At 38.2% G+C, this 25,542-nt stretch overlaps 2 protein-coding genes and 1 non-coding gene across 3 annotated transcripts in view; 1 reads left to right on the forward strand and 2 right to left on the reverse strand.

Annotated features, from left to right (window-relative positions):
• The window catches only part of RNF43 (ring finger protein 43), a 60,315-nt gene extending 59,478 nt beyond the window's left edge, over positions 1 to 837 (reverse strand). The window contains exon 1 of the mRNA XM_022552508.3: positions 313 to 837. The gene's annotated coding sequence lies outside the window, so the exon portion shown is untranslated. The remainder of the gene's footprint in view (positions 1 to 312) is intronic.
• Positions 838 to 3,588: 2,751 nt separating this feature from the next.
• Positions 3,589 to 25,542, reverse strand: part of HSF5 (heat shock transcription factor 5) — a 52,367-nt gene continuing 30,413 nt past the window's right edge. The window contains exon 6 of the mRNA XM_022552486.2: positions 3,589 to 6,957. Within this exon, the coding sequence (XP_022408194.1) occupies positions 6,887 to 6,957 (71 nt within the window). The 3' untranslated portion in view covers positions 3,589 to 6,886. The remainder of the gene's footprint in view (positions 6,958 to 25,542) is intronic.
• On the forward strand, positions 7,627 to 7,754 carry LOC115803558 (U6atac minor spliceosomal RNA). Its single transcript, XR_004024295.2, has one exon. It is a non-coding gene; the product is annotated as a U6atac minor spliceosomal RNA (small nuclear RNA).

Raw genomic sequence — 25,542 nt, forward strand, 5'->3', positions numbered from 1 at the left:
AAAACCCTGAAAAAGTAAAAATAAACCTGAGTAGAGTAGATCTGTGCTATTTCTAGGCACACTTGAGAATTTGGGTCTTTGTACAAACAACGTCTTATTCTAAGATTTCAAAATGTGCACCCTTAAGTAAATACAAATGCACTTCAACCACAAAGCCCACTGTGTTCAGAGGTCAAGTTAAAAAATCTTATTAAGTCTTCAGAATAAATGCTGAAAAGCCAAGCAATGGAACATGAACCTGTGATATAGATTCTTTTCTTTCGCTGAGGCAGAGGGAGAAAAAAAAAAGAATTTCGAAAGAAATCTGCAAACCTGTTGTGCTGTCAGGCCCACTGGAATCCACGGGGGTGAAACAAATTCAATTATGCTTTTAAAGATCCTGCTCAAAAAAAAAGGTTTCAACTGCTTAACCAAGTACAGCTCATTCTTCCACCTTCTTACTCTGCAACCAAACCAAGTGCCCCACACTGCAGCTAGGTGCCGAGAAATTCCGCAGCCCGAAAGAATAATCCATGCAGGTCAAAGGTAGAAACTTACTCCAAGGTTAGAGCTACTGTCCCCAAGAACTCTAAAAACACTTCTAGAGGATCCAAAACCATTTCTGAAATCTCCTTTCTAACAAAAGTCCTTTTTCTCCCCGAACAGCATATAAAAATGATCAAATCTTGAAAGAGAAAAGAAGCAAAGTAGCAAATACATCAGCAACAATTCACTACCAGGAACACAGAAAATCCCAGAGGGCAATGTCTCTGCATCATGGATAGACTTGGAAAGTTCGGAAGGATTCGAGTGCTTCCCTTCCAGAAAGACAATTCTGGATCAGCTCCCTAGAGGAGGAAGCCTGTGGTTTGTAACTGGTGTTCTAGCTCTGACTCCCTCCCCTGGGACTGCAATCACGCTCTCTACCTGCTGACACAAAGTGAGGGTGGAGCAGCTAGAGGCAACCACCCCCATCCCGCCCCTCCTCCTCCTGGCTGGCTGGGGCCTGGTGCGCGCACACTTCACCAGACACGTTCCTGTGCTGAGAAGAGAGCCTCTCTCGGCTCCTCGACTCCCTCTATTGAGCCACAGCCAAACTGCATCCAATTCAATCTTCAATACCTTTCTCTGGGTAAGCAAGCTACCACATGTAAATCAGGGCCACACAAACAGACATGTAAGCAGCTTCTGCGCCCAAGAGACATAGATGGTGGTATAGGAAATAAAGACAAAAAAAAAAAAAAAAAAAAAAGGAAACGCAGAAGATAAAATAATGGACACAAGGTTTTGCAAATATAAATTCAAAGGCATTTCTGCTCTTTCCAGGTTTTAGTGTCTGTAAATGCCACAAAGCCAGAATAAAGTGATCCTGTGCTATAGTTCTTACTGATTTATTGCTGTCTTAAGTCTGCTACCCTGGCAAGAACTCTGTCCATTTTATGCATAGTTTTTCTTCAGCCCTTACAAATTTAAATTCAGTAGCTCTTTTCTAAACTGTGCCTGTACCAAGCTTTTAGATTAGGTGATGTCAGAGGTCTGGAATCTGTTATTTTCTTCTCACATCCCTGGGAGGTGAAATAATACTATGGATCAGACCTGGGCCTTCAATGTGAGACTGCAAGTAAGTCTATATCATAAATACAAACAAAGGGGTAAAATATATATGCTTAATCAGAATATAGGCGAAAAGAAAACTAATTTTTGGTTAATTACCACACTCATGAACAATAACCCTTCTAGTAGCCCTGTCTTTAGAAATAATGCAGAAGTTTCTAATATATGTTTCTAAAATTTGAATTTTCAAGTCGACCAGATTATATTTGACTGTGCCCAGACATTTTATTTTGACCTGCTGCCAACAGTCTTTCCAAATTGTACAAATGAACAATGATGTGAATATGGTTAACATTGCACTTGAAAATGGTTAAGATTTGTGTTACATGCTTATTGTGGTAAAAATCACATTTTAAATTGTGGTAAAAAACACATAAGAAAATTTTAAACAATTTTTAGTTTGTACAAAAAAATTGTACAAATTGATCACTTGTAAAACGTGGAGAATAATAATTGCATTGTAGCTTTGTTGTAAAGATTAAAGGACATAATGCCTCTGAAGGCAAAAAGTATGAGTGACCTAGTCACCTTGAGAATTTCATCCCTAAAGAGGGTCTACAGTCCAATTTGAAAAGATACATGTACCCCAATGTTCACAGCAGCACTATTTATTTTACGATAGCCAAGACATGAAAGCAACCTAAACGTCCATCGACAGATGAACGGATAAAGAACATGTGGTACATATATACAATTGAATATCACTCAGCCATAAAAAGGAATGGGGGACTTCCCTGGTGGTCCCGTGGTTAAGACTCCACGCTCCCAATGCAAGGGGCCCAGGTTCAATCCCTGGTCAGGGATCTAGATCCCGCATGTTGCAGCTAAGACCTGGCACAGCCAAATAAATAAATAAATATTTTTACAAAATGAAATAGTACAATTTACAGCAACATGGATAGACCTAGAGATTATCATTCTAAGTCAGAGATAGAAAAATATCATATAATATCACTTATACGTGGAATCTAAAATATGACCCAAATGAACTTATTCATGAAACAGAAAGACTCACAGACATCGAAAACAAATTTATGGTTACCAAAGGGGAAAGTGGGTGGCGGAGGAATAAATTAGGAGTATGGGATTAACAGAGACATGCTACTATACGTAAAATAGATAAACAACAAGGACCTACTGCATAGCACAGGGAACTATATTCAGTATCTTGTAATGAACTATAATGGAAAAGAATCTGAAAAAAATATATATGTATATGTATATCTGAATCACTTTGTTGTACACTAAAACTAATACAACATTGTAATTCAACTATACTTCAGTTTAAAAAAATTAATTAAAAGAATTTTAAAGAGGGTTTATGGGGATAGTTTTGGCATTTTAGGCCTAATAACACCTAGAGCAGAGAGAGAAATTCTAAAGTAAATTCTTAATTTAGCACTTTTTCTTTAGTGGTTGGACCTTAAGAACATAATGCAAGTATAGACCTTTCATAGCTCCTTTCCTAAAGAATAGGAGTAGCTCTAATTCTTCTGGAGAGAATTTTTTAAAAGTCTGCTCTGGTTTTACATTTATTTAAAATTATTTATTTATTTATTGGCTGCATCGGGTCTTAGTTGTGGCATGCGGGATCTTTCGTTACAGCATGCAGGCTCTTCTTTGCAGTGCACAGGCTTCTCTCTAGTTGTGGCGCCCGGGCTCCAGAGCGCGTGGGCTCTCTAGTTGTGGTGTGAGCGCTCAGTAGTTGCCACATACAGGCTTAGTTTCCCGGCGGCACGTGGGATCTTAGTTCCCCGACCAGGGATTGAACCGGCGTCCCCTGCATTGCAAGATGGATTCTTTTTTTTCTTTTTAATTAAAGATTTGTTTTTAATTAATTTATTTATTTTTGGCTGCATCAGGTCTTAGTTGCGGCATGCGGGATCTTTGTTGAGGCATGTGGGATCTTCATTGTGGTGCACAGGCTTCTCTCTAGTTGTGGCACACAGGCTTCTCTCTAGTCGTGGCACACAGGTTCCAGGGTACATGGGCTCTGTAGTTGTGGCGCTCAGGTTCCAGAGTGCGTGGGCTCTGTAGTTTGCGGCAGGCGGGCTCTAGTTGAGGTGCGCGAGCTCAGTAGTGTGGCACACGGGCTTAGTTGCCCCGCGGCATGTGAGATCTTAGTTCCCTGACCAGGGATCGAACCCATGTCCCCTGCATTACAAGGCGGATTCTTTACCACTGGACCACCAGGGAAGTCCCAGCAAGACGGACTCTTAACCACTGGACCACCAGGGAAGTCCCTGGTTTTACATTTTTATTTTATGTATGCCATGTAAAAGTATAGCATAAAATGTGTAAAATACACATTATTATATATCTGATATATGTTAAAATATCTTTAGTGTTAAACTAAACAAAAAGTAAGCTACTAATTGACTTTGCCTCACCTATTACTGCTTGAAACTTGCAAAGGAATTAAGACACACAAACCTGAGACTTAATACAGATACTTAGTTGAAAGGAAAAGAATATAGATGTGGTTGCCCTCTCTTGAGGAAACTCTGAGATCTGAGCATGACGATAATAGGTACCTTGAGTCTGGGTACCTTGAGCTACTCAGGATCAAACCAAACAGCTCTATATAGCTTAGTTCACTGATATATTGTGTTTATTTAAACAGTATTGACAAGAAAGTCACCAGAATTAATAAGCTAGAGAAATTATTCTCTGGCTTCAAAGTTTTGGCGTTATCCCTCAGAGATTGACAGATCACAACTACCATAGAGATGTCACAAAGATGCCATCACTATGGTAATGAATCGCCCATCTCACTGACACCTACTACCTAACTTTACACAAGACAGATCACACTTCAGGATCTACTTTCACAACTGCATTGACTAAAGTTACTGAAGACCTTGATCCTTTTCCAAAAACCTAGGTTTCTATAAACATGTCCAAGAATTGTCCTTATCCTTAATGGCATTTTAAGGATTCAATCTCTATTCAAGTGTAAATGAAAAAAACTCAGGATTTTTTTTTTAAAGTCAGATTCTTTGGAAAACAGAGCACATTTTCTTCTGAACTTTACTATTATGATTAATAGTTATAATGACTGAGGTTTCTATTGACCACCAAACAGTAAAAACAAGCAAGACAACAAGTCTAGTTGAAACACTTTATTGTTGACTGACTGAAATTTATCATGCTTAAGGTGCTGAAATACTGAGGCACTAGTCAGGAGCCTTGTTAGCATGTGTCAGACCCTACTGACTAATTCACACAAAGATTTTATTTTATCTTTTGCCACTTTGTGCAAGACAGTAATGATAGCTTTGGCTGATAGGTAGCAGGCATGTGAGTATAGCAGTAGATCCAGCTCCTTGGTCTGTTGTATTCATATATAAAAAGAGGTTTGGAAAGCTGATAAAGGTAAAACAATTGAAACCAAATCCATGCCAAGGTTCCTGCTTGACACATGTTCCTCAAAAGATATTATCTCTTTCAACATATACAAAGCCAAGAAAGGCATATTTAAGGGAAGGAATGAATATCACCTACATAGTATATCAGCTTTTCAACCTGACAGAGAAAAGGCAAAGTTCCTTCATATAGAAACTGGGTCTCCTCTTCACATACTCTGCCAAAATACACAGTCTGACCAAAAGATGTAGGAGTCTTGATAATCTGTTCCTCTTTTAAACCTTGCTAATAAAGATGAATAAATGTTCATCACATGGACATCGTCTAGTCTAATCAGATGGACCAAACAGGTCACTTTTCAGAACCTATTTTCATATCTAAACTGAGTCACTGCAGACCAATATAGAGCTCATCCTTTTCCAGAAAACTACTATCTCTGTAATACTTCTGGGGAAGTACATCATTGGGAAGGCACAATGCAAGTTAAGAAATGAATTGCTACGTCCACCGTGGCTTGAATAGTACTTATGTCATATCACTAAGGGCCTTTCCTTTTTCACTAGTTTCATATTCCTAGGCTTTCCTTTTGTTTCTGCAGTGCTTATTAGGAAAACTGAGGCAGAATCTAATAAGAAAGTTCTAGTCAATTTAAAAGACTTTAAATCAGAAATCTTCTGCTGTCATTGGATTAGCAAGTGAGGGATCAACCACAGAAAGTGGACATCCAATATACCTCTCCTAAAAACCAGTCCCATAATCCTACTATTTGAACTTAGGATCCTAAACAGGGGATAAGATTAAAATGTTATAGTCTATCCCACTACCCAAACTTCTCTCAGAGGCTTAAACCATACATAAACTGTTAAAAACATCAGAGGCGTAGCTTCTGTGAGGCGACTACTGATCAGCTTCTCCCCAAATCCGCACACTATCTTTTACAGACGAGGATTTATACTTACTGAATGTAAAAATCTAAAATAAGAAAACACTGTGCTAAATCTCTTAATGGTTTTGTTCACACGCTGTACATTCCCGTTTCAAAATTAAAATATTATATATGCATCCTTTATCCTTCTACCCCTCAATATTAATAAAAATATAAAGCCTTAAAACTTAAAAATCTACCAGCATTTATAAATACAATTATATTCAACAAGCTAAATACTTTTCTTTAGAAGATATATTAAATAAGTGATATATTAACAAAACCTTCTTACCATTTATGATAATGTATCATTACAATTAAAGAAAGATATGAAAATAGAAGAACGCTCCCGTAAATATAAAAGAATCAGGGGCTGTTAAGTGTGATGGATGGTCCAAGTCCGGACGCCTTGCTTTTGAAACAGAATGCTGGGTTAGGAAGTAAGAGCATCTCCTGGTTAATCACTTGGAAAATTAACTCTTTCCCAGGGTTTCTCCCTGGAATTCCTGACCCATTTAGACCTGCGATCTTGGTTACCTCACAGGCCTTTGTTTCTCACACAATTTTCTCTAAAAGGATCACACTGCAACTTGAAACAGATAGACTGAACTCCCCACCGGAGTTGTGCTGACTACTTTTGAGAGTGGCAAGACGACAAACCAGCACACCCACACAGATTATTCTCCGGTACCATAGATGCAGCTGTTTTTAGAGGCTTTTTGACTGTAACAGAAGACCAGGAACTTTCATTTGAAAGGAATCTGGGCAGCAAAAAAAAAAAAGACTGCTAGATGTTTGGCAGTTTGTCAAGGTAAACCATCTGAACCGAACAGCTGTAGTAAATACCAAATTCCCAATTCTCAATTAACAAAATTCTCAATTAACAAAACAAAAATACTTTTTTTCCTTAAAGAACTGAAAGAGCCCCAACAGTGTGTCATGTGCAAGGCTAGTCTGCCTCCAGCTACAGCCAGTGCACAATGTCACGTTTGTCATCCATTCTCACTCTTTTAATTCTTCCTCCTGTGGAAAGTGCTCCTGCTTGCAGGCCACATCCACCAGCAGATGAAGATCTAGAAAGAAAAAAGATTGGTTTACTCACTCGTAGCTTCCCGAGCTGGAGAGTTCAATAGACAAGTCTTTAGACAAGAAGAACGAGTTGCTCTGTTTCACCTGTAGAATGGGCTCTAAAATCACATTACCTCATCAGATTCTCAGTTTGGGGGGCATTCCCGTACCTCTAAAGCACACAGTTGCAGCCCAGTTGTTAACCCAAAGAGACGAACAAAGTTTAAAGTTTCTCTCCTTTTAGTGATGTAGATAAGCCTCTTTTCAACTGACTTTTATTATAAGTGAAAAATTAAGGAAAAGTGCCAAAAAGATCAAAGTGAAATAAACACACACAAATGAAAATTCATTTCTTCGATGCTATAAAAATAGATAGGTGGGTTTTGGGAATATGAAAACGTAATGCCTTCAGAAATACAATGTTAAAATAAGTAATCACTACCTTTCCAAAGTTGATTGCCTCCAAAAAATTTCCACTTACTGACTAACACAGCTGATTCTCTTATAAAAAGGTCTACCTGAATTGTCTGTTAAAAATAAAGTATACCCTTCAAGGAGGCCAAGAAACAAAGAGTGGTCATTAAGACTGGAAAGAAGTAAAAAAGTGAGCTCTCAGTTCAGGCACTAGGTTCTTTAACATAAAAAGCTAAGACCATGTACAGAAATAGAGTTAAGTGTTGTATGAAAGGAGAGAGAAGGTTAGCACTCCCCTTGACAAGGAAGGAAAAGACCTTCGGGCCTGACAACACGCATATGGTTAAGGCACTGCCACCTACTTCATGGCATCTAATCACTGTTTTTAGCAACCTAAGTGTCCATCGACAGATGAATGGGTAAAGAAGATGTGGCACATATATACAACGGACTATTACTCAGCCATAAAAAGAAACGAAATTGAGTTATTTGCCGTGAGGTGGATGGACCTAGAGTCTGTCATACAGAGTGAAGTAAGTCAGAAAGAGAAAAACAAATACCGTATGCTAACAAATATATATGGAATCTTAAGAAAAACAAAAAATGGTCATGAAGAACCTAGGGGCAAGACGGGAATAAAGACGCAGACCTACTAGGGAATGGACTTGAGGATAATGGGGAGGGGGAAGGATAAGATGGGACAAAGTGAGAGAGTGCCACGGACATATATACACTACCAAATGTAAAACAGATAGCTAGCGGGAAGCAGCCGCATAGCACCCGGAGATCAGCTCGGTGCTTTGTGACCACCTAGAGGGGTCGGATAGGGAGGGTGGGAGGGAGGGAGACGCAAGAGGGAAGAGATATGGGGATATATGTATATGTATAACTGATTCACTTAGTTATAAAGCAGAAACTGACACACCATTGTAAAGCAATTATACTCCAATAAAGATGTTAAAAAAAAAAAAGATGTGGCACATATATACAACGGAATATTACTCAGCCATAAAAAAAACCGAAATTGAGTTATTTGCAGTGAGGTGGATGGACCTACAGTCTGTCATACAGAGTGAAGTCAGTCAGAAAAAGAAAAACAAATACCGTATGCTAACACATATATATGGAATCTTAAAAAATATATATATATAGGTTCTGAAGAACCTAGGGGCAGGACAGGAATAAAGACCCAGATGTAGAGAATGGACATGAGGACACGGGGATGGGGAAGGGTAAGCTGGGACAAAGTGAGGGAGTGGCACTGACACATATACACTACCAAATGTAAAACAGATAGCTAGTGGGAAGCAGCCGCATAGCACAGGGAGATCAGCTCGGTACTTTGTGACCGCCTAGAGGGGTGGGATAGGGAGGGTGGGAGGGGAGGAGATACGGGGATATAGGTATATGTATAGCTGATTCACTTCGTTATAAAGCAGAAACTAACCCACCATTGTAAAGCAATTATACTCCAATAAAGATGTTTAAAAAAGAAAAGAAATAGAGTTAAATGGCCTATCTGAATAACATAGTCCGAAATGAAGGAATCCTAATGTGGCTTCTAGATTCAGTCTAATTAGTTTGCAATTTCTAGAGCAACATGACCAGGGAGCCTTTTTTAGGTTGATTTTTAGGCTTACAATTTTGTCCTAGTAGCATTTTGGAGTTAAACTAAATTATACAGAATGAGTCCTTTATTTCCTACTAGACATACAGAGACTTTTGTTACTATATTTGTAGAACACAACCTTTGTAGGATTGATCAACAGCCTGGGCAAGACAGCAGATACAATAAAATAATTCTACCATCTAGAGGGCATTTGGAACAGTATCTAATTTTTTCCATATTTTGTGAAAGGAAGACCAATCACCAGGAGAAGGTACTAGCTCATCCGGTGAACAACACTACAACCTATCCATAAAGAACAAGCAATTTCAGAATTCCCTGGCAGGCCAGTGGTTAGGGCTCCAAGCTTCCACTGCAGGGGGAAGGGGTCAGCCCCTGGTTGGGGAACTAAGATCCTGCATGCCATGCTGTGAGGCCAAAAAAATTAAAAACAAACAAACAAACAAAAAACAAGCATCTATCCAGATAAGCATCTTGTAGAGGGAGAACAGACATCAGTTCATCACTTAAAAGTGGCTTCTTGTGCATCCATGATCATGGCAGCATTATTTACAATAGCCAAAAAGTGAAAGCAATCCAAGTGTCCATCGATGGATGAATGGAAAAACAAAATGTGGTAGCTACATACAAGGGAATATTATTTAGCGTTAAAAAGGAAGGAAATTCTGACAAATGCTACAACATGAGTGAGCCTTGAAGATATCACGCTAATTGAAATACGTTAGTCACAAAAGGATAAATACTGTATGATTCTACTCATATGAGGTAGCTAGGGTGGTCAAATTCATAGAGACAGAAAGTAGAATGATGGTTGCCAGGGGCTGCAGGGAAGGACGGAATGGATATGGAGTTTCAGTTTGGGAAGATGAGAAAAGTTCTGGAGATGGAAGGTGGTGGTGGTAGTACATAACGTGAATGTACTTAATGCCACCGAACTGTACACTTAAAAAAGGTTAAAAAGGTAAATTTTATGTTATGTATATTTTACCACAAAAATGGCTTCTTTACAGTCTAAAGAACAGTGACAATGATTACAGCAATATCTTAATTTGTATAACATCTTTTTTTCAAGTAACTAAAATGCATTATTAGAAGGTCATCTAATTAATCCTGAGGAGTGAAGAGGTGACAGAAAGAACCTCTACACTATATGGCTAATAAGCAAAGCCAATGGTTTCTAAATCTTGCTGCACATTGGAATCACCTGGGGAGCTTTAAAAAAATACTGAGATCGAGGGCTTCTACCCCCATACATGCTGATTTAATTGGTATAGAGTACAGCCTAGGCATCAGGATTTTTAAAAGCTGACCAAAGGATACAGAATGAGTAATACCTAATTATGATCATTCTCTAAACACTTCAACTCCATATCAGAATAAGAAGGAAAGGCCATATGGTGACAGAAAATACGAAAATAAGAATTTGGAAAATGAACAGACCCAACTGCAACCCTGCTTTGAAAGCAGAGTAGGAATTCTTGATAATGACAAAGGTAAAGACTATAAAGCACCTGCAGAGCTCTTATGGGGAGGCAGACTGAAGAACAACAACAACAAATCCTCTTTTTTTCAGTGAACAAATGTCATTTATTTAATTGACACTTTATTGTATTGATAGGTTCAAATAATGGACAACAGCACATCACAAATAGGCATGGTTAAAGAAACAATAGTCTGTATGGCTCTGTAATAGTCTCAGGATGAGTTATGTAGTGAGTTATGTATGAGCAACAAATCCTCTTAGCCTTAATGATTGGGCTTTAAAACAGCATTTGTCAGTACTTCCCTGGTGGTCCAGTGGTTAAGACTCTGCGCTCCCAATGCAGGGGGCCTGGGTTCAATCCCTGGTCAGGGAGCTAGATCCCACAGGCTGCAACAAAGATCCTGTGTGCCACAACTAAGAACCAGGGCAGGCAAATAAATAAATATGTTTTTAAAAAAAGCATTTGGCACACAGCTTCTAAGAACAGGCATCTAAACACGATAATTTTATTAAAGTGAGCTTCCTTCATTAACAAAGCTGCCAATCAAGGAATTAAAGTATAGAAACCAATAAAAATGCAAAAAGACAGAGACTAGCCTGATGTTACTAGAGGTTTATAGGACTTCATTCAGAAGAGAACCATGATCCACCAGAGGGCAGACAGCAGAAGCAAGAAGAACTACAATCCTGCAGCCTGCGGAATGAAAGCCACAACCACAGAAAGATAGACAAAATGAAAAAGCAGAAGACTACATCCCGGATGAAGGAACAAGATAAAATCCCAGAAAAACAACTAAGTGAAGTGGAGAGAGGCAACCTTCCAGAAAAAGAACTCAGAATAATGATAGTGAAGATGATCCAGGACCTCGGAAAAAGAATGGAAGCAAAGATCGAGAAGATGCAAGAAATGTTTAACAAAGACCTAGAAGAATTAAAGAGCAAACACCTAGAAGAATTAAAGAACAAACAAACAGAGATGAATTATACAATAATTGAAATGAAAAATACACTAGAAGGAATCAATAGCAGAATAACTGAGGCAGAAGAACGGATAAGTGACCTGGAAGACAGAACGGTGGAAATCACTGCTGCAGAACAGAATAAAGAAAAAGGAATGAAAAGAAACAAAGACAGCCTAAGAGACCTCAGGGACAACATTAAACGCACCAACATTCACATTATAGGGGTCCCAGAAGGAGAAGAGAGAGAGAGAAAGGACCCAAGAAAGTATTTGAAGAGATTATCGTTGAAAACTTCCCTAACATGGGAAAGAAAGGAAATAGCCTGCCAAGTCCAGGAAGTGCAGACAGTCGCAGGCAGGATAAACCCAAGGAGAAACACACCGAGACACACAGTAATCAAACAGACAAAAATTAAAGACAAAGAAAAATTATTAAAAGCAACAAGGGAAAAATGACAAATAACATACAAAGTAATCTCCACAAGGTTAACAGTTGATTTCTCAGCAGAAACTCTGCAAGCCAGAAAAGGGAGTGGCATGATACATTGAAAGTGATGAAAGGGAAGAATCTACAACCAAGAATACGCTACCCAGCAAGGATCTCATTCAGATTCAACGGAGAAATCAAAAGCTTTACAAACAAGCAAAAGCTAAGAAAATTCAGCACCACCAAACCAGCTCTACAACGAATGCTAAAGGAAAGTCTCTAAGTGAGAAACACAAGAGAAGAAAAGCACCTACAAAAACAAACCCATAACAATTAAGAAAATGGTAACAGGAACATACACATCAAGAATTACCTTAAACGTGAATGGATTAAATGCTCCAACCAAAAGACACAGGTTCGCTGAATGGATACAAAAACAAGACCCATATATATGCTGTCTACAAGAGACCCACTTCAGACCTAGGGACACATACAGACTGAAAGTGAGGGGATGGAAAAAGATATTCCTTGAAAATGGAAATCAAAAGAAAGCTGGAGTAGCAATACTCATATCAGATAAAACAGACTTTAAAATAAATAATGTTACAAGAGACAAGGAAGGACACTACATAATGATCAAGGGATCAATCCAAGAAGAAGATATAACAATTATAAATATATATGCACCCAACATAGGAGCACCTCAATACATAAGGCAAATGCTAACAGCTATAAAAGAGGAAATCGACAGTAACACAATAATAGCGAGGGACTATAACACCTCACTTACAACAATGGACAGATTATCCAGACAGAAAATTAATAAGGAAACACAAGCTTTAAATGACACAATAGACCAGATAGATTTAATTGATATTTATAGGACATTCCATCCAAAAACAGCAGGTTACACTTTCTTCTCAAATGCACATGGAACATTCTCCAGGATAGATCACATCTTGGGTCACAAATCAAGCCTCAGCAAATTTAAGAAAATTGAAATTGTATCAAGCATCTTTTCTGACCACAATGCTATGAGATTAGAAATAAATTACAGGAAAAAAACGTAAAAAACACAAACACATGGAGGCTAATAAACAATACACTACTAAATAACCAAGAGATCACTGAAGAAATCAAAGAGGAAATCAAAAAATACCTACAGACAAATGACAATGAAAACACGATGATCCAAAACGTATGGGATGCAGCAAAAGCAGTTCTAAGAGGGAAGTTTATAGCAATACAATCCTACCTCAAGAAACAAGAAAAATCTCAAACAACCTAACCTTACACCTAAAGGAACTACAGAGAGAACAAACAAAACCCGAAGTTAGTAGAAGGAAAGAAATCATAAAGATCAGAGCAGAAATAAATGAAATAGAAACAAAGAAAACAATAGCAAAGATCAATCAAACTAAAAGCTAGTTCTTTGAGAAGATAAAAAAAATTGATAAACCATTAGCCAGACTCATCAAGAAAAAGAGGGAGAGGACTCAAATCAATAAAATTAGAAATGAAAAAGGAGAAGTTACAACAGACACCGCAGAAATACAAAGTATCCTAAGAGACAAGCAACTCTATGCCAATAAAATGGACAACCTGGAAGAAATGGACAAATTCTTAGAAAGGTAAACCTTCCAAGACTGAACCAGGAAGAAATAGAAAATGTAAACAGACCAATTTCAAGCACTGAAATTGAGATTCTGATTTAAAATCTTCCAACAAACAATAGTCCAGGACCAGATGGTTTCACAGGTGAATTCTACCAAACATTTAGAGAAGAGCTAACAACCACCCTTCTCAAACTCTTCCAAAACATTCCAGAGGAAAGAACACTCCCAAATTCATTCTATAAGGCCACCATCACCCTGATACCAAAACCAGGCAAAGATGCTACAAAAAAAGAAAATTACAGACCAATATCACTGATGAATATAGATGCAAAAATCCTCAACAAAACACTAGCAAACAGAATCCAACAACACATTAATAGGATCATACACCATGATCAAGTGGGATTTATCCCAGGGACGTAAGGATTCTACAATATATGCAAATCAATCAATGTGATACACCGTATTAACAAATTGAAGGATAAAAACCATATGATCACCTCAATAGATGCAGAAAGAGCTTTTGACAAAATTCAAAACCGATTTATGGTAACAACTCTCCAGAAAGTAGGCATAGAGGGAACCTCCCTCAACATAATAAAGGCCATATACGAGAAACCCACAGCAAACATCATTCTCAATGATGAAAAACTGAAAGCGTTTACTCTAAGATTAGGAACAAGACCAGGATGTCCACTCTTGCCACTATTATTCAACATAGTTTTGGAAGTCTTAGCCATGGCAGTCAGAGCAGAAAAAGAAATAAAAGGAATACAAATTGGAAAAGAAGAAGTAAAACTGTCACTGTTTGCAGATGACATGATACTACACATGGAAAATCCTAAAAATGCTACCAGAAAACTACTAGAGCTAATCAATGAATTTGGTAAAGTTGCAAGATACAAAATTAATGCACAGAAATCTCTTGCATTCCTATACACTAACAATGAAAGATCAGGAAAAGAAACTAAGGAAACAATACCATTCACCATTGCAACAAAAAGAATAAAATACCTAGGAATAGACCTACCTAAGGAGACAAAAGACCTGTACTCAGAAAACTGTAAGACACTGATGAAAGAAATCAAAGATGACACAAACAGATGGAGAGATATACCATGCGCTTGGACTGGAAGAATCAATATTGTGAAAATGACTATACTACCCAAAGCAATCTACAGATTCAATGCAATTCCTATCAAACTACCAATGGCATTTTTCACAGAACTAGAACAAAAAATTTCACAATTTGTATGGAGACACAAAAGACCCCAAATAGCCAAAGCAACCTTGAGGGAAAAACACGGAGCTGGAGGAATCAGACTCCCTGACTTCAGACTATACTACAAAGCTACAGTAATCAAGACAATATGGTACTGGCACAAAAACAGAAATATAGATCAATGGAACAGGATGGAAAGCCCAGAGATAAACCCACACACCTATGGTCAACCAACCTCTGACAAAGGAGTCAAGGATATACAATGGAGAAAAGACAGTCTCTTCAATAACTGGTGCTGGGAAAACTGGATGGCTACATGTAAAAGAATGAAATTAGAACACTCCCTATCACCATACCCAAAAATAAACTCAAAATGGATCAAAGACCTAAAGGTAAGACCGGACACTATAAAACTCTTAGAAGAAAACATAGGAAGAACACTCTCTGACATAAATCACAGCGAGATCTTTTTTGACCCACCTCCTAGAGTAATGGAAATAAAAACAAAAATAAACAAATGGGACCTAATGGAACTTAAAAACTTTTGCACAGCAAGGGAAACTATAAACAAAACAAAAAGACAAGTCTCAGAATGGGAGAAAATATTTGCAAACGAAGCAACGGACAAAGGATTAATCTCCAAAATATATAAACAGCTCATGCAGCTCAATATCAAAAAAACAAACAACCCAATCAGAAAATGGACTGAAGACCTAAACAGACATTTCTCCAAAGAAGACATACAGATGGCCAAGAAGCACATGAAAAGCTGCTCAACATCACTAATTATTAGAGAAATGCAAATCAAAACTACAGTGAGGTATCACCTCACACCAGTTAGAATGGGCATCATCAGAAAATCTACAAACAAATGCTGGCGAGGGTGTGAAGAAAAGGGAACCCTCTTGCACTGTTGGTGGGAATGTAAATTGATACAGCCACTATGGAGAACAGTATGGAGGTTCCTTAAAAAACTAAAAATAGAATTACCGTATAACCCAGCAATCCCACTACTGGGCATATACCCAGAGAACACCATAATTCAAAAAGACACATGCACCCCAATGTTCACTGCAGCACTATTTACAATAGCCAGGTCATGGCAGCAACCTAAATGTCCATCGGCCGACGAATGGATAAAGCAGAGGTGGTACATATACACAATGGAATATTACTCAGCCATAAAAAGGAACGAAACTGGGTCATTTGTAGAGATGTGGATGGATCTAGAGATGTCATACAGAGTGAAGTAAGTCAGAAAGAGAAAAACAAATATTGTATATTAACGCACATATGTGGAGTCTAGAAAAATGGTACAGATGAACCGGTTTGCTAGTCAGAAACAAGAGACACAGATGTAGATAACAAATGTATGGACACCAAGGGGGGGAAGTTGGCGGGTGTGGAAGAATTGGGAGATTGGGATTGCCATATATACACTAATATGTATAAAATAGCTAGCTAATAAGAACCTGCTGTATAGCACAGGGAACTCCACTTTGTTGTACGGTAGAAACTAACACAACATTGTAAAACAACTACACCCCAATAAAAAAGTAAAATAAAATACATAGAGAGAGGAAAAAAAAAAAGAAGAGAAACTTGTATACTCCTCAGAGAAGATAAGTGTTTGAGAATCACAGTGGCTGAGTTGATTTGAGAGCTGAAAGGCCTCCAGGGACAGGAGCATTGCATCTACTCATTTGGGATTTTTTTTTTTTTTTTTTTTTTTTTGGCCGCACCACACAGCTTGTGGGATTTTAGTTCCCCGCCCAGGGATCGAACCCAGGCCCTTGGCAATGAGAGCACGGAGACCTAAGCACTGGATGGCCAGGAAATTCCCTGGGAATGTTAACTCCTACTAAGAACACTCTCTAGGATTTGGAGGCTATTACCTTAACGAAATCTCATCCATAATACAATAGCTACAAAATGAGAAGTCCTGTCTTCAGGAATGGACTGAACTTTGCTCTTAAACATTCAGTTTCCCTTAACTATAAAGTAACCCATCAGAACATAAGAGAGTGTAGCCTGCACAATAAGACTGATATCTGGGTGTTATGAGGGTGATTAATATCTGGCTGATATTACCCTATCTTGGTTTAGGGTAATATCATTGTAGAAATTGGAGCAGCATTATTGAGTCTAATTTTCTGCACCTCTTGATGTTTTTTTATCCAAAAGGTATTTTCTTAAGTCAACACGTGTTCAAAAGGCCTACACACAACATGCAGTGACTGTGATTAACAACCTCCTTCTAACAAAACGCACATCTATTGAAATCAGTACAATCTGGATACCTAACCAACTTGAAGTCTCCTACTTGAAAAAAAATTCAAAGGAAGCTTAAAGTGTAAGAAGATGCCCTAGGGAAGACAAATTTTCAAAATAATTCAGTTACAGAAGGGCACTGATAAGTTCTGGGATACAGGAAACCCCTGTTCAATGGGATACTGAGCAACATAATGACATTCCAACAGTTAATGGTGGAATCATAGTACTTCAGAATTTGGGGCCAAAGGAGTCTGTAGAGGTGATTTCAAGAAATTCTCTTATTTTTACCATAAATAATGGGAGAGCTGGAACTTTATTGAGGGGACGTACTGCTAATGATAGCGACAGTTGAAATTTAAGTGATACTTTAGAAATTTTACATTTAGTTCCTACCTTTAATACTTTAAAATTGGATTTAGTATACATCATCTACAAGAACTAAACTGAATACTAGTTCATTTTGAGTCCTCCCACAAGTATCTACTGACTCTTTTTTTTGTGTGTGTGCTGAAACCCGGGAACAAACCAGGGACCCCTCCTGACTCTTAATGGCTTCTCTGGCCATCAATGATCAGGACTGTGAAAAATTAGAAGCTAAGACTGAGGACTTTCTAGTACAGGGTGTAACAGACTGCATGTTTATATCTCGTCAAAATTCATGTATTAAAACCTAACCCCCAATGTGATGGTGTTAGAAAGTGGGACTCTGGGGAGGTGATTAGGTCCTGAGGGTGGAGCTCTTAATGAATGAAATTAGTGTCCTAATAATAGAGACCCCAGAGAGCTCCTCTGTCCCTTCTGCCATGTGAGGACACAGCAAGAAGACGGCAGTCTATGAGCCAGGAAACTGGCTCTCACCAGACACTGAATCTGTTGGCACCTTGATCCTGGATTTCCCAGCCTCCAGAACTGTGAGAAAAAATTCTGTTATTTATAAGCCACCCAGTCGATGGTATTTTTGTCATAGCAGCAGAATGAGGTAAGACACAGAGTAGGCAAACTTTTTCTGTAAGGAGCCAGATAGCAAACACTTTAGGCTTTATGGGCCACATGGCCTCTGCTGTAACGACTCAACTCTGCTGATGCAGTACGGAACCACAGATAATATGTAAATGTATGGTACGGTTGTGTGTTCCACTTCAACTTTATTTATGGATACTGACATCTGAATCACTTTCATGTGTCATGAAATATTCTTCTTTTGATCCCCCCCCTTCAACCACTTAAAATGTAAAAAATTTTACTTAGCTTAGCTACATGCTTAGCTTGCAGGCCATATAAAAACAACCAGTGAGTTAGATTTGGCCCATAGGCCATAGTTTACCAGCTCCTGCTCTAATAGCACACACCACAGCTTTAACCAAGAGAAATTTAACCAAAGTAGGAGAATATTTCATCAAATCGAATATTATTATACAGTTGTCCAAGAAATTATATTTTCTCCAAAGAAGATCTACAAATGTCCAACAAGCACATGAAAAGATGCTTCACATCATTAGTCATGAGGGAAATGCAATTAAACCCACAGTAAGATAGATACCACTTCACACCTACTTAGCATGACTACAGTGATAATAGAAAGCGGAAAATAACAAGTGCTAGGGAGGATGTGGAGAAATGGGGACTCTTGTACACTGCTGGTGGGAATGTAAAACGGTTCAGCCATTATGGAAAATAGCTTGGCAGCTCCTCAACAGTTAAACATAGAATTACCAAATGATCCAGCAATTCCACTCCTAGGTATATCCCCAAAAGAATTGATATCAGATACTCAAATACACGTACAATGTTTATAGCAGCACTATTCACAATAGCCAAAAGGTAGAAACAGCCCAAATGCCCATCAGCAGATGAGTGGATAAAAAATTGTCATATATACATACAACATAATACTATTTAGCCATAAGGAGGAATGAAGTTCTGATATACATGTTACCTTGTGGATGAACTTTGAAAACATCATGCCAAGTGAAATAAAACAGACACCAAAAGGTCACACATTGTATGATTTCATTTATACAAAATAACCAGAATAGGTAAAATCCATAGAGACAGAACACAGGCTGGTGGTTGCCAAGGGCTTGGGAGAGGACGGAACGAAGAGCAACTGCTTCATGAATATGGGGTTTTCTTCTGGAGTGATGCAAATGTTCTGGAACTAGATAGTTGCACAACATTGTGAATGGCCTGAGTCCCATGGAACTTTTCACTTCAAAGTGGTTAATTTTCTGTTATGTGAATCTCCCCTAAAAATGTATACTTTCCTATCAGTTTGAAATGATGGGACAAAAAGAAGGGGGAAGCAGAAGATGGCCATAAAAATAAAACTCATAACCAAATATATCTCAGTTTTCAACGTCAGGGCACAGTAACGAGATATAGGATGGTTATCTTTAGTAAGACATATGCAGTTCTTAGTTACAGCAGAATACAACTGGACAGGACACTACTTTTGTATCCCTAGTGTACCTAGCACTGTACCAACCCCAGGGTAGTTGTTAATAAGCACTCACTAAAAGCAACCTATGGGTTGAATTTGACTCCCCAGGTGTTCAAAACTTATCTTTCATTGGCTAATGAAAGATTGTTCATTGAGACAGAAAGTAAAATAGGCTTTCCAGGGTCTGGGGGGAGGAGAGGAATTGGAATTGTTTAGTGAGTACAGAGTTTCAGTTTTGCAAGATGAAAAGAGTTCTGGAGATGGATGGTGGTGATGGTAGCAGAACAATGTGAATGTACTTAGTGCCACTGAACTATACACTTAAAAATGGTTAAGATGGTAAACTTTATGTTATGTGTATTTTACCACAATTTTAAGATTGCTTTTTTCCAAGGATCTTTTTAAAAAAGTATATTAGTAAGATAACAGTGTATAAACATTGAGTGCCACAGGTAATACTCCAGGTGCTGGAGATACAGCAATGAACAAAACAAAATCCTTGCCCCTATGGAACTAACCTTCTAGAGGGGGAGAAAAATAATAAATATAAAATTTCAAGTAGTGATGAACATTATAGAAGAAAACCAAGGAAAAAGAACAGGGACTGAAGGAGGGCAGGACATGGAGAATAGGGTGCTATTACAGACAGTAGGATCAGGAAGGTTCCTATAATGAGCTGGCATTTGAGTAGAGAACTGAATGAAATGAAGGAGCAAGCCATGTGAATACCTGGGTGAAGAACATTTCGGGCAGAGGGAACAGCAAGTGTGAAGGCAGGACCATGCTTGGTGCGTTCAAACAATAGTGAAGGGGCTGCTATGGCTGGAATAGATGAGAGAGATAGAAGGTGGCAGGAGATAAAGTCAGAGCAGTTACCAGGAGCCAAATCATAGTAAGGATTTTTAGATTTTATTCTAAATGTGATGGAAAGCCACTGGAAAAATTTAAACAGGGAAATAATTTTAAAGTATCACTCTGATTGCTGTGTGGAGAAAAAACTGTAGGGGCACACAGTGGAAGCAGAAAGATCTAGGCAAGAGATGTAGTGTCTTGGACCATGGTGATAGCATGTAAAGGTGATAAGAAATGGTCAGATTCTGGATCTACACTGAGATAGAACTGACAGAATTTACTGACGGGTTGGATGTGGGATGAGAGAGAAGAGAGTCAAGGAAGATTCCAAGACTTTTGGTTGGCTAGAGGTGACTAGAAGTATTATTTCCTGAAATAAGTAAAACTGGGGAAAGGGTGGCATTATAATGCATTTGGGACACTACTGGACATCCAAACAAAGAAGTGGCAAGGGGAAAAAGGTATGCACACCTGGAGTTCAGAGAAGATAGAGGCTTAGATATAAATTTAGGAGTCATCACCATTTAGACAATAAAAGCAGTGAGACTTGTTGATATAACCTAGGAAATGAATAGAGAAGGAAAGGGGTCCAAGAATTGCGCTCTGGGACTCATCAACATTTAGAAGTCAGGGAAGATAAAGAAGATTCAGTAAAAGAAACTACGGAGTGGCCAGTGAGGTTGAAGGAAAACCAGGAAAGGGTGATGTTCCAGAAGCCAAGTGAAGAAAGTATTTCAGGAAGGTTGAGGTTCAAATGCTGCTGAGGTACAGTCAAGTGGGACTGAGAATGGACCACAGGATTTGGCAACATGGCAGTAATTGGAAACCTTGACAAGAGCAGTAATTGGAAACCTTGACATGAACAGTTTCAGCTGAGTAGCCGGAATGAAAACCTGATTGGAAAACCTGGTTGAGATAAGGATAGGCTTTCAAAGAGCTTTTCTCTAAGGGGAAGAGAAAAACGGAGGAGTAGCTGGATGAAAATATGAATGAAGGGGAGGTGAGAGGAATTTCTTTTAACATAGAGCCTATGATGGCATGTTTGTATGCTGATGGGAATTATCTAACATAAAAGGTAAGATGTAATTATTGAAGAGTAAGGGGGGATAACTGTTCAGGGCTAAGTCTGTGAGTACACAAAAGGGGACTGTGTACACATATGGGAGGACTGGCTTTCTTCCATTATAATAGGAAGAAAGGCAGAGTGTAGAGTTACACAAGTGGTAGACTGATAAATTTGTTGGTGGAAAGATATGAAAGTTCTCTTCTAGCTGCTTCTATTTTCTCTGTAAGAAACAAGGCCATAGCTGAGAATGAAAAGAGAGGAGTTGTGTTGGAAGTTGGAGCAGAGAGAAGATATGATAAAGTGTGGCTTTGGAAAATGGGGAGTGCACTGACTAGGGAAATATTATAGAACTGCTGGCAGCACTAAGAGCCCACATGAATTTAAAGTGAGACCAGTCATTTGAAAAGCATTTGACAGTAATAAACATCAAAATAGTAAGTATTATGAAAATAATAATTTTGCTAAAATTCTGTGGCTACCATGTACTTACTATATGCCAGGCACCATACTAAGCCAGTTACATGTTTTATATAAACATATGTTTTATTATTATCTTCATTTTACAGATGAAGAAACTGAGGCTCAGTGAAGTTAAGTAAATAGCAGAATCCAGATTTTAATTTAGTTTTTTCTAATACCAGAAGCTTTCTTCCTATTGACTGTGCTGTACAGCCTCTAATAGATAGTATATAAATTTTATACTGACTTTGGTTAAAATCTTTTAATGTCACAGGACCTTATATGTAGCCATGTTTTCATAGATCAACTGTTTGTTAGGCTAAGTTCTATGAAGGAAGAATATAATTTGCAACTTCATGAATTGTATTTCTCCTTACTCTTTCATTACAAAAGCTAACTTTTTAGCAAACAGGTTCTAGTTTAAGCATAAGTTATTTGCTCCCTGCCGCTAATAAAATGAAAATGTGATTCGATGTCATAATAATGCCAACATTTCACAACTCCTCTCTTTCACAGCAGGAAGCCAAGGTCAATTAAGACTCACCTGCCAACACCACTGACCAAAGGATAAGGCTTAATTATAAAAAAAAAAAGGAAGAGTTAAAAAAGATAATTAATGTGCTAACTACTTTATCAGTTACACTTAAAACCATAAGAGAGGATTTTTTTTTTTTTTTTGCGGTACACGGGCCTCTAGCTGTAGTGGCCTCTCTCCCGTTGCGGAGCACAGGCTCCGGACGCGCAGGCTCAGCGGCCATGGCTCACGGGCCCAGTCGCTCCGCGGCATGTGGGATCTTCCCGGACCGGGGCACGAACCCGTGTCCCCTCCATCGGCAGGCGGACTCTCATGCACTGCGCCACCAGGGAAGCCCAAGAGAGGAAATTATTTTAACAGCAGGCACCAGAGTTCCTCTTGGGGACGTAACCGTCTGTTGAGGAATATATCTTGACAGGTTGTTTTGGTCGGGCAAGATAAGGTCTCAAGGCCTCATCAGGAAACAGAAGAAATTCCTAACGTTCTCTGCCTAAGACACAAAATTCAGGGCCTGATTAAAGAACATGAAAAACAAAAAAAAGATATCAGAGAAGAGAAGGTATGGTGCTAGTACAAGGAAAGAGGACAACATGACAGGAGGCCACATTGACTACTGACAAGGAAAGGTGAGAAAGCGGTAAACTGACTGAAGGCCCTTTAAAAAGAACAATGGCTAACATTCCATTTTTAATTATTTGCAATATTTTAAATGCAAACACTTTCCACCTCACCAAATCTTCAGAAAAGTGTGCTACACATACAAATACCTAATGTAAATGCTCAGGGGAGGGGAGAAATCAAAGTAAGGGGGCTGAGGTCTGCATCTGGTCTGGCAAGGAGCAGACAGAACACCTACAGGAGGTGAGAAATGGATGAATCTAGAATTAAGCAAAAGCAGAAACTCAAAAATAAAAGCCACTGTAAGCCCTAGAAATTCTCAGAAATCTTAGAAAAGCATTTTTGGTGTGGGATAAGGTTAGCTTGAGTCAATCATATCTAAATCTCAAAAGTCAGGTTAATATCTGGGATATAAATGTTTTTCAAAACATTAAATTGCTCATTCCTATTATTTTGAAGCTTTTATATTCATACTATAGAAACTCTTTACAGTATTTAAACTATTTAAAAATTTTTTTCAATTTTAAAAATCTAGACAAATACAAAAAGGGAGATTTCCCCATAATCCCACCGTTGTGTACACTCAAACACAAATTAAGAAGCAAAAAAAAATACCTCTCTACACCTCCAATTCTACTTGCCCGGAGGTGACCACTGTTATATGTATCAGTTTTATTTACTTCCAGACTTTTTTCTATAATTTTACAGTATATATATATTTTTTGTCCTAGAAAGGGGGTTGTACTAGACACAGTATGCTGCAACTTGCTTCATTCACTTAACATATTATGGACACTTTCTATCTTTCCAAGTAACAACATATCAAGCTACTTTATTTTGTTAAATGGTTGCACAGTGTTTCATTACATGAACTTATCATAGTTTGTCTAATACTCCACTGTCAGGCATTTATGTTTTTTTTCCAAATGCTTGCTATTATAAATAACACACTGAACTCTGTAGGAGACATTCCTGGGAATGGGATTCCTGAGTCAAAGCATATAAGCATTTTAGTTATTTACAGATCATGCCAAATTGCCCTCCAATTGGCTCTACAAATTTACATTCCAATTACAGTGTATAGGAGGTTCCTTTTTCCCTACGCCTTTATCAACCTGGATATTATCAATAATTTAAGTTTTGTCAGATTGGCAAAAAAAATTTTTTTTTGGTTGATTTATAACTTGCATTTCTCTGATTACTGATTTATCTGAGTGGTTCAACACCTTTCTATACACTTATTGGTCATGTGTATTTCTTCAATTGAACTACACATTAATATTATTTTATTTCTTTTTATTGGATTGCTTTATTTCTTAATGATTTGTAGAAGCTTTTATGTATTATGAATACAATGCTTTATATTTTGTGTTGTAAATATTTTCTCTTAGTCCATGTAACAGAGACTGCTAGTTGTCTCCTAATATTTATTCTTCTTTTAAATCATGGTATTGTTTACACAGGCAAATGGACACAGCTACAGACCACATTTCCAAGCTCCCCTGCAGCCTGTTAGTGTGACTAAGTTCTAGTCAAACTGATGTGAGCATAAGCAGTGATTATGCTCATAAAAGGAAGGGATATTTATAGCACCCTGCTGGCTGACATGAGGATAGAGTGGTGGGCCATCTTTTACCATGTAACCCCTGAGGGCTAGCAGAGAAAAGCAAAGCTGCCACATCAGCTCTGGACTGTTATCATGAGGAAAAAATAAACTTCTAAATTGTTTAAGACACTGGTTTTTATGTTTTGTTTTTTACAGTAGCCTAACTTATACGTGGACTAATATGGAATTTGGAATCTATAAGTGAGGTGCTACTGTAATTCAAATTAAAATATGTGGTACCGGCTTAGCAGTCAGACAGCAGGTGGTTAAGACACATCAGGCTAGAACGTTGGTGACCTTTGAAATCTATTTCAAAACATTTGGTAAAATCGTTGCCTGTGATACCCTGGAAAGCAGACCACATGCCAAGCAAGCATGTAACCATACAGGGAAAGGCTGACAAAATTCACAATGTGTTGGCTGTTTTCTTGACAATTCAGCAAAGCCCTAAAATAAGAGATGAACTCAGGCTAGAGGTAGCCAGTGTGCAAGCAGAGACGGAAGGGAATATTCCTCTGTCTGTGGTTGAAAACCAACTGACTAGCGTTCAGTAATTTGGGGTGTGCATCGAAGTACTTTACTATCCCAACTTGAAACAGTAGTAAGAGGTACCTCTAATGAGGGCCTCAAGCTTTTCTCAAGTATCTCTGATAGACTATGGCAAAGGTGAGATTAAGGGTGTTATCTTCCCAATCAAACCCTCTTTTTCAGATGATCTCAATATAGGTGCCATTAGGTTGAGAGAAGAGGATGGACAAAGTTTAACTTGATTTTATATATTTAACTTAATTTTTAAGAAACTGCCAAACTGTTTCCAGAAGTGGTTATACTATTTTAAGTTCCCACTAGTGGTGTAGGAGAGTTCCAGTGCCCTATCAACACCTGGTATGGTCATGGTTTTTTTCCTTTTTTAAAAATTTTAGCCATTCTAATTGGTGTGTAGTGATATCTCATTGCAGTTTTAACCTGACTTCTCTGATGATTAAACAT

Source organism: Delphinapterus leucas, chromosome 19, assembly GCF_059928025.1.
Source record: "Delphinapterus leucas isolate spDelLeu-1000000601 "Yukka" chromosome 19, BTC_Dleu_Yukka2, whole genome shotgun sequence".
NCBI classification, from domain to species: Eukaryota; Metazoa; Chordata; class Mammalia; order Artiodactyla; family Monodontidae; genus Delphinapterus; species Delphinapterus leucas.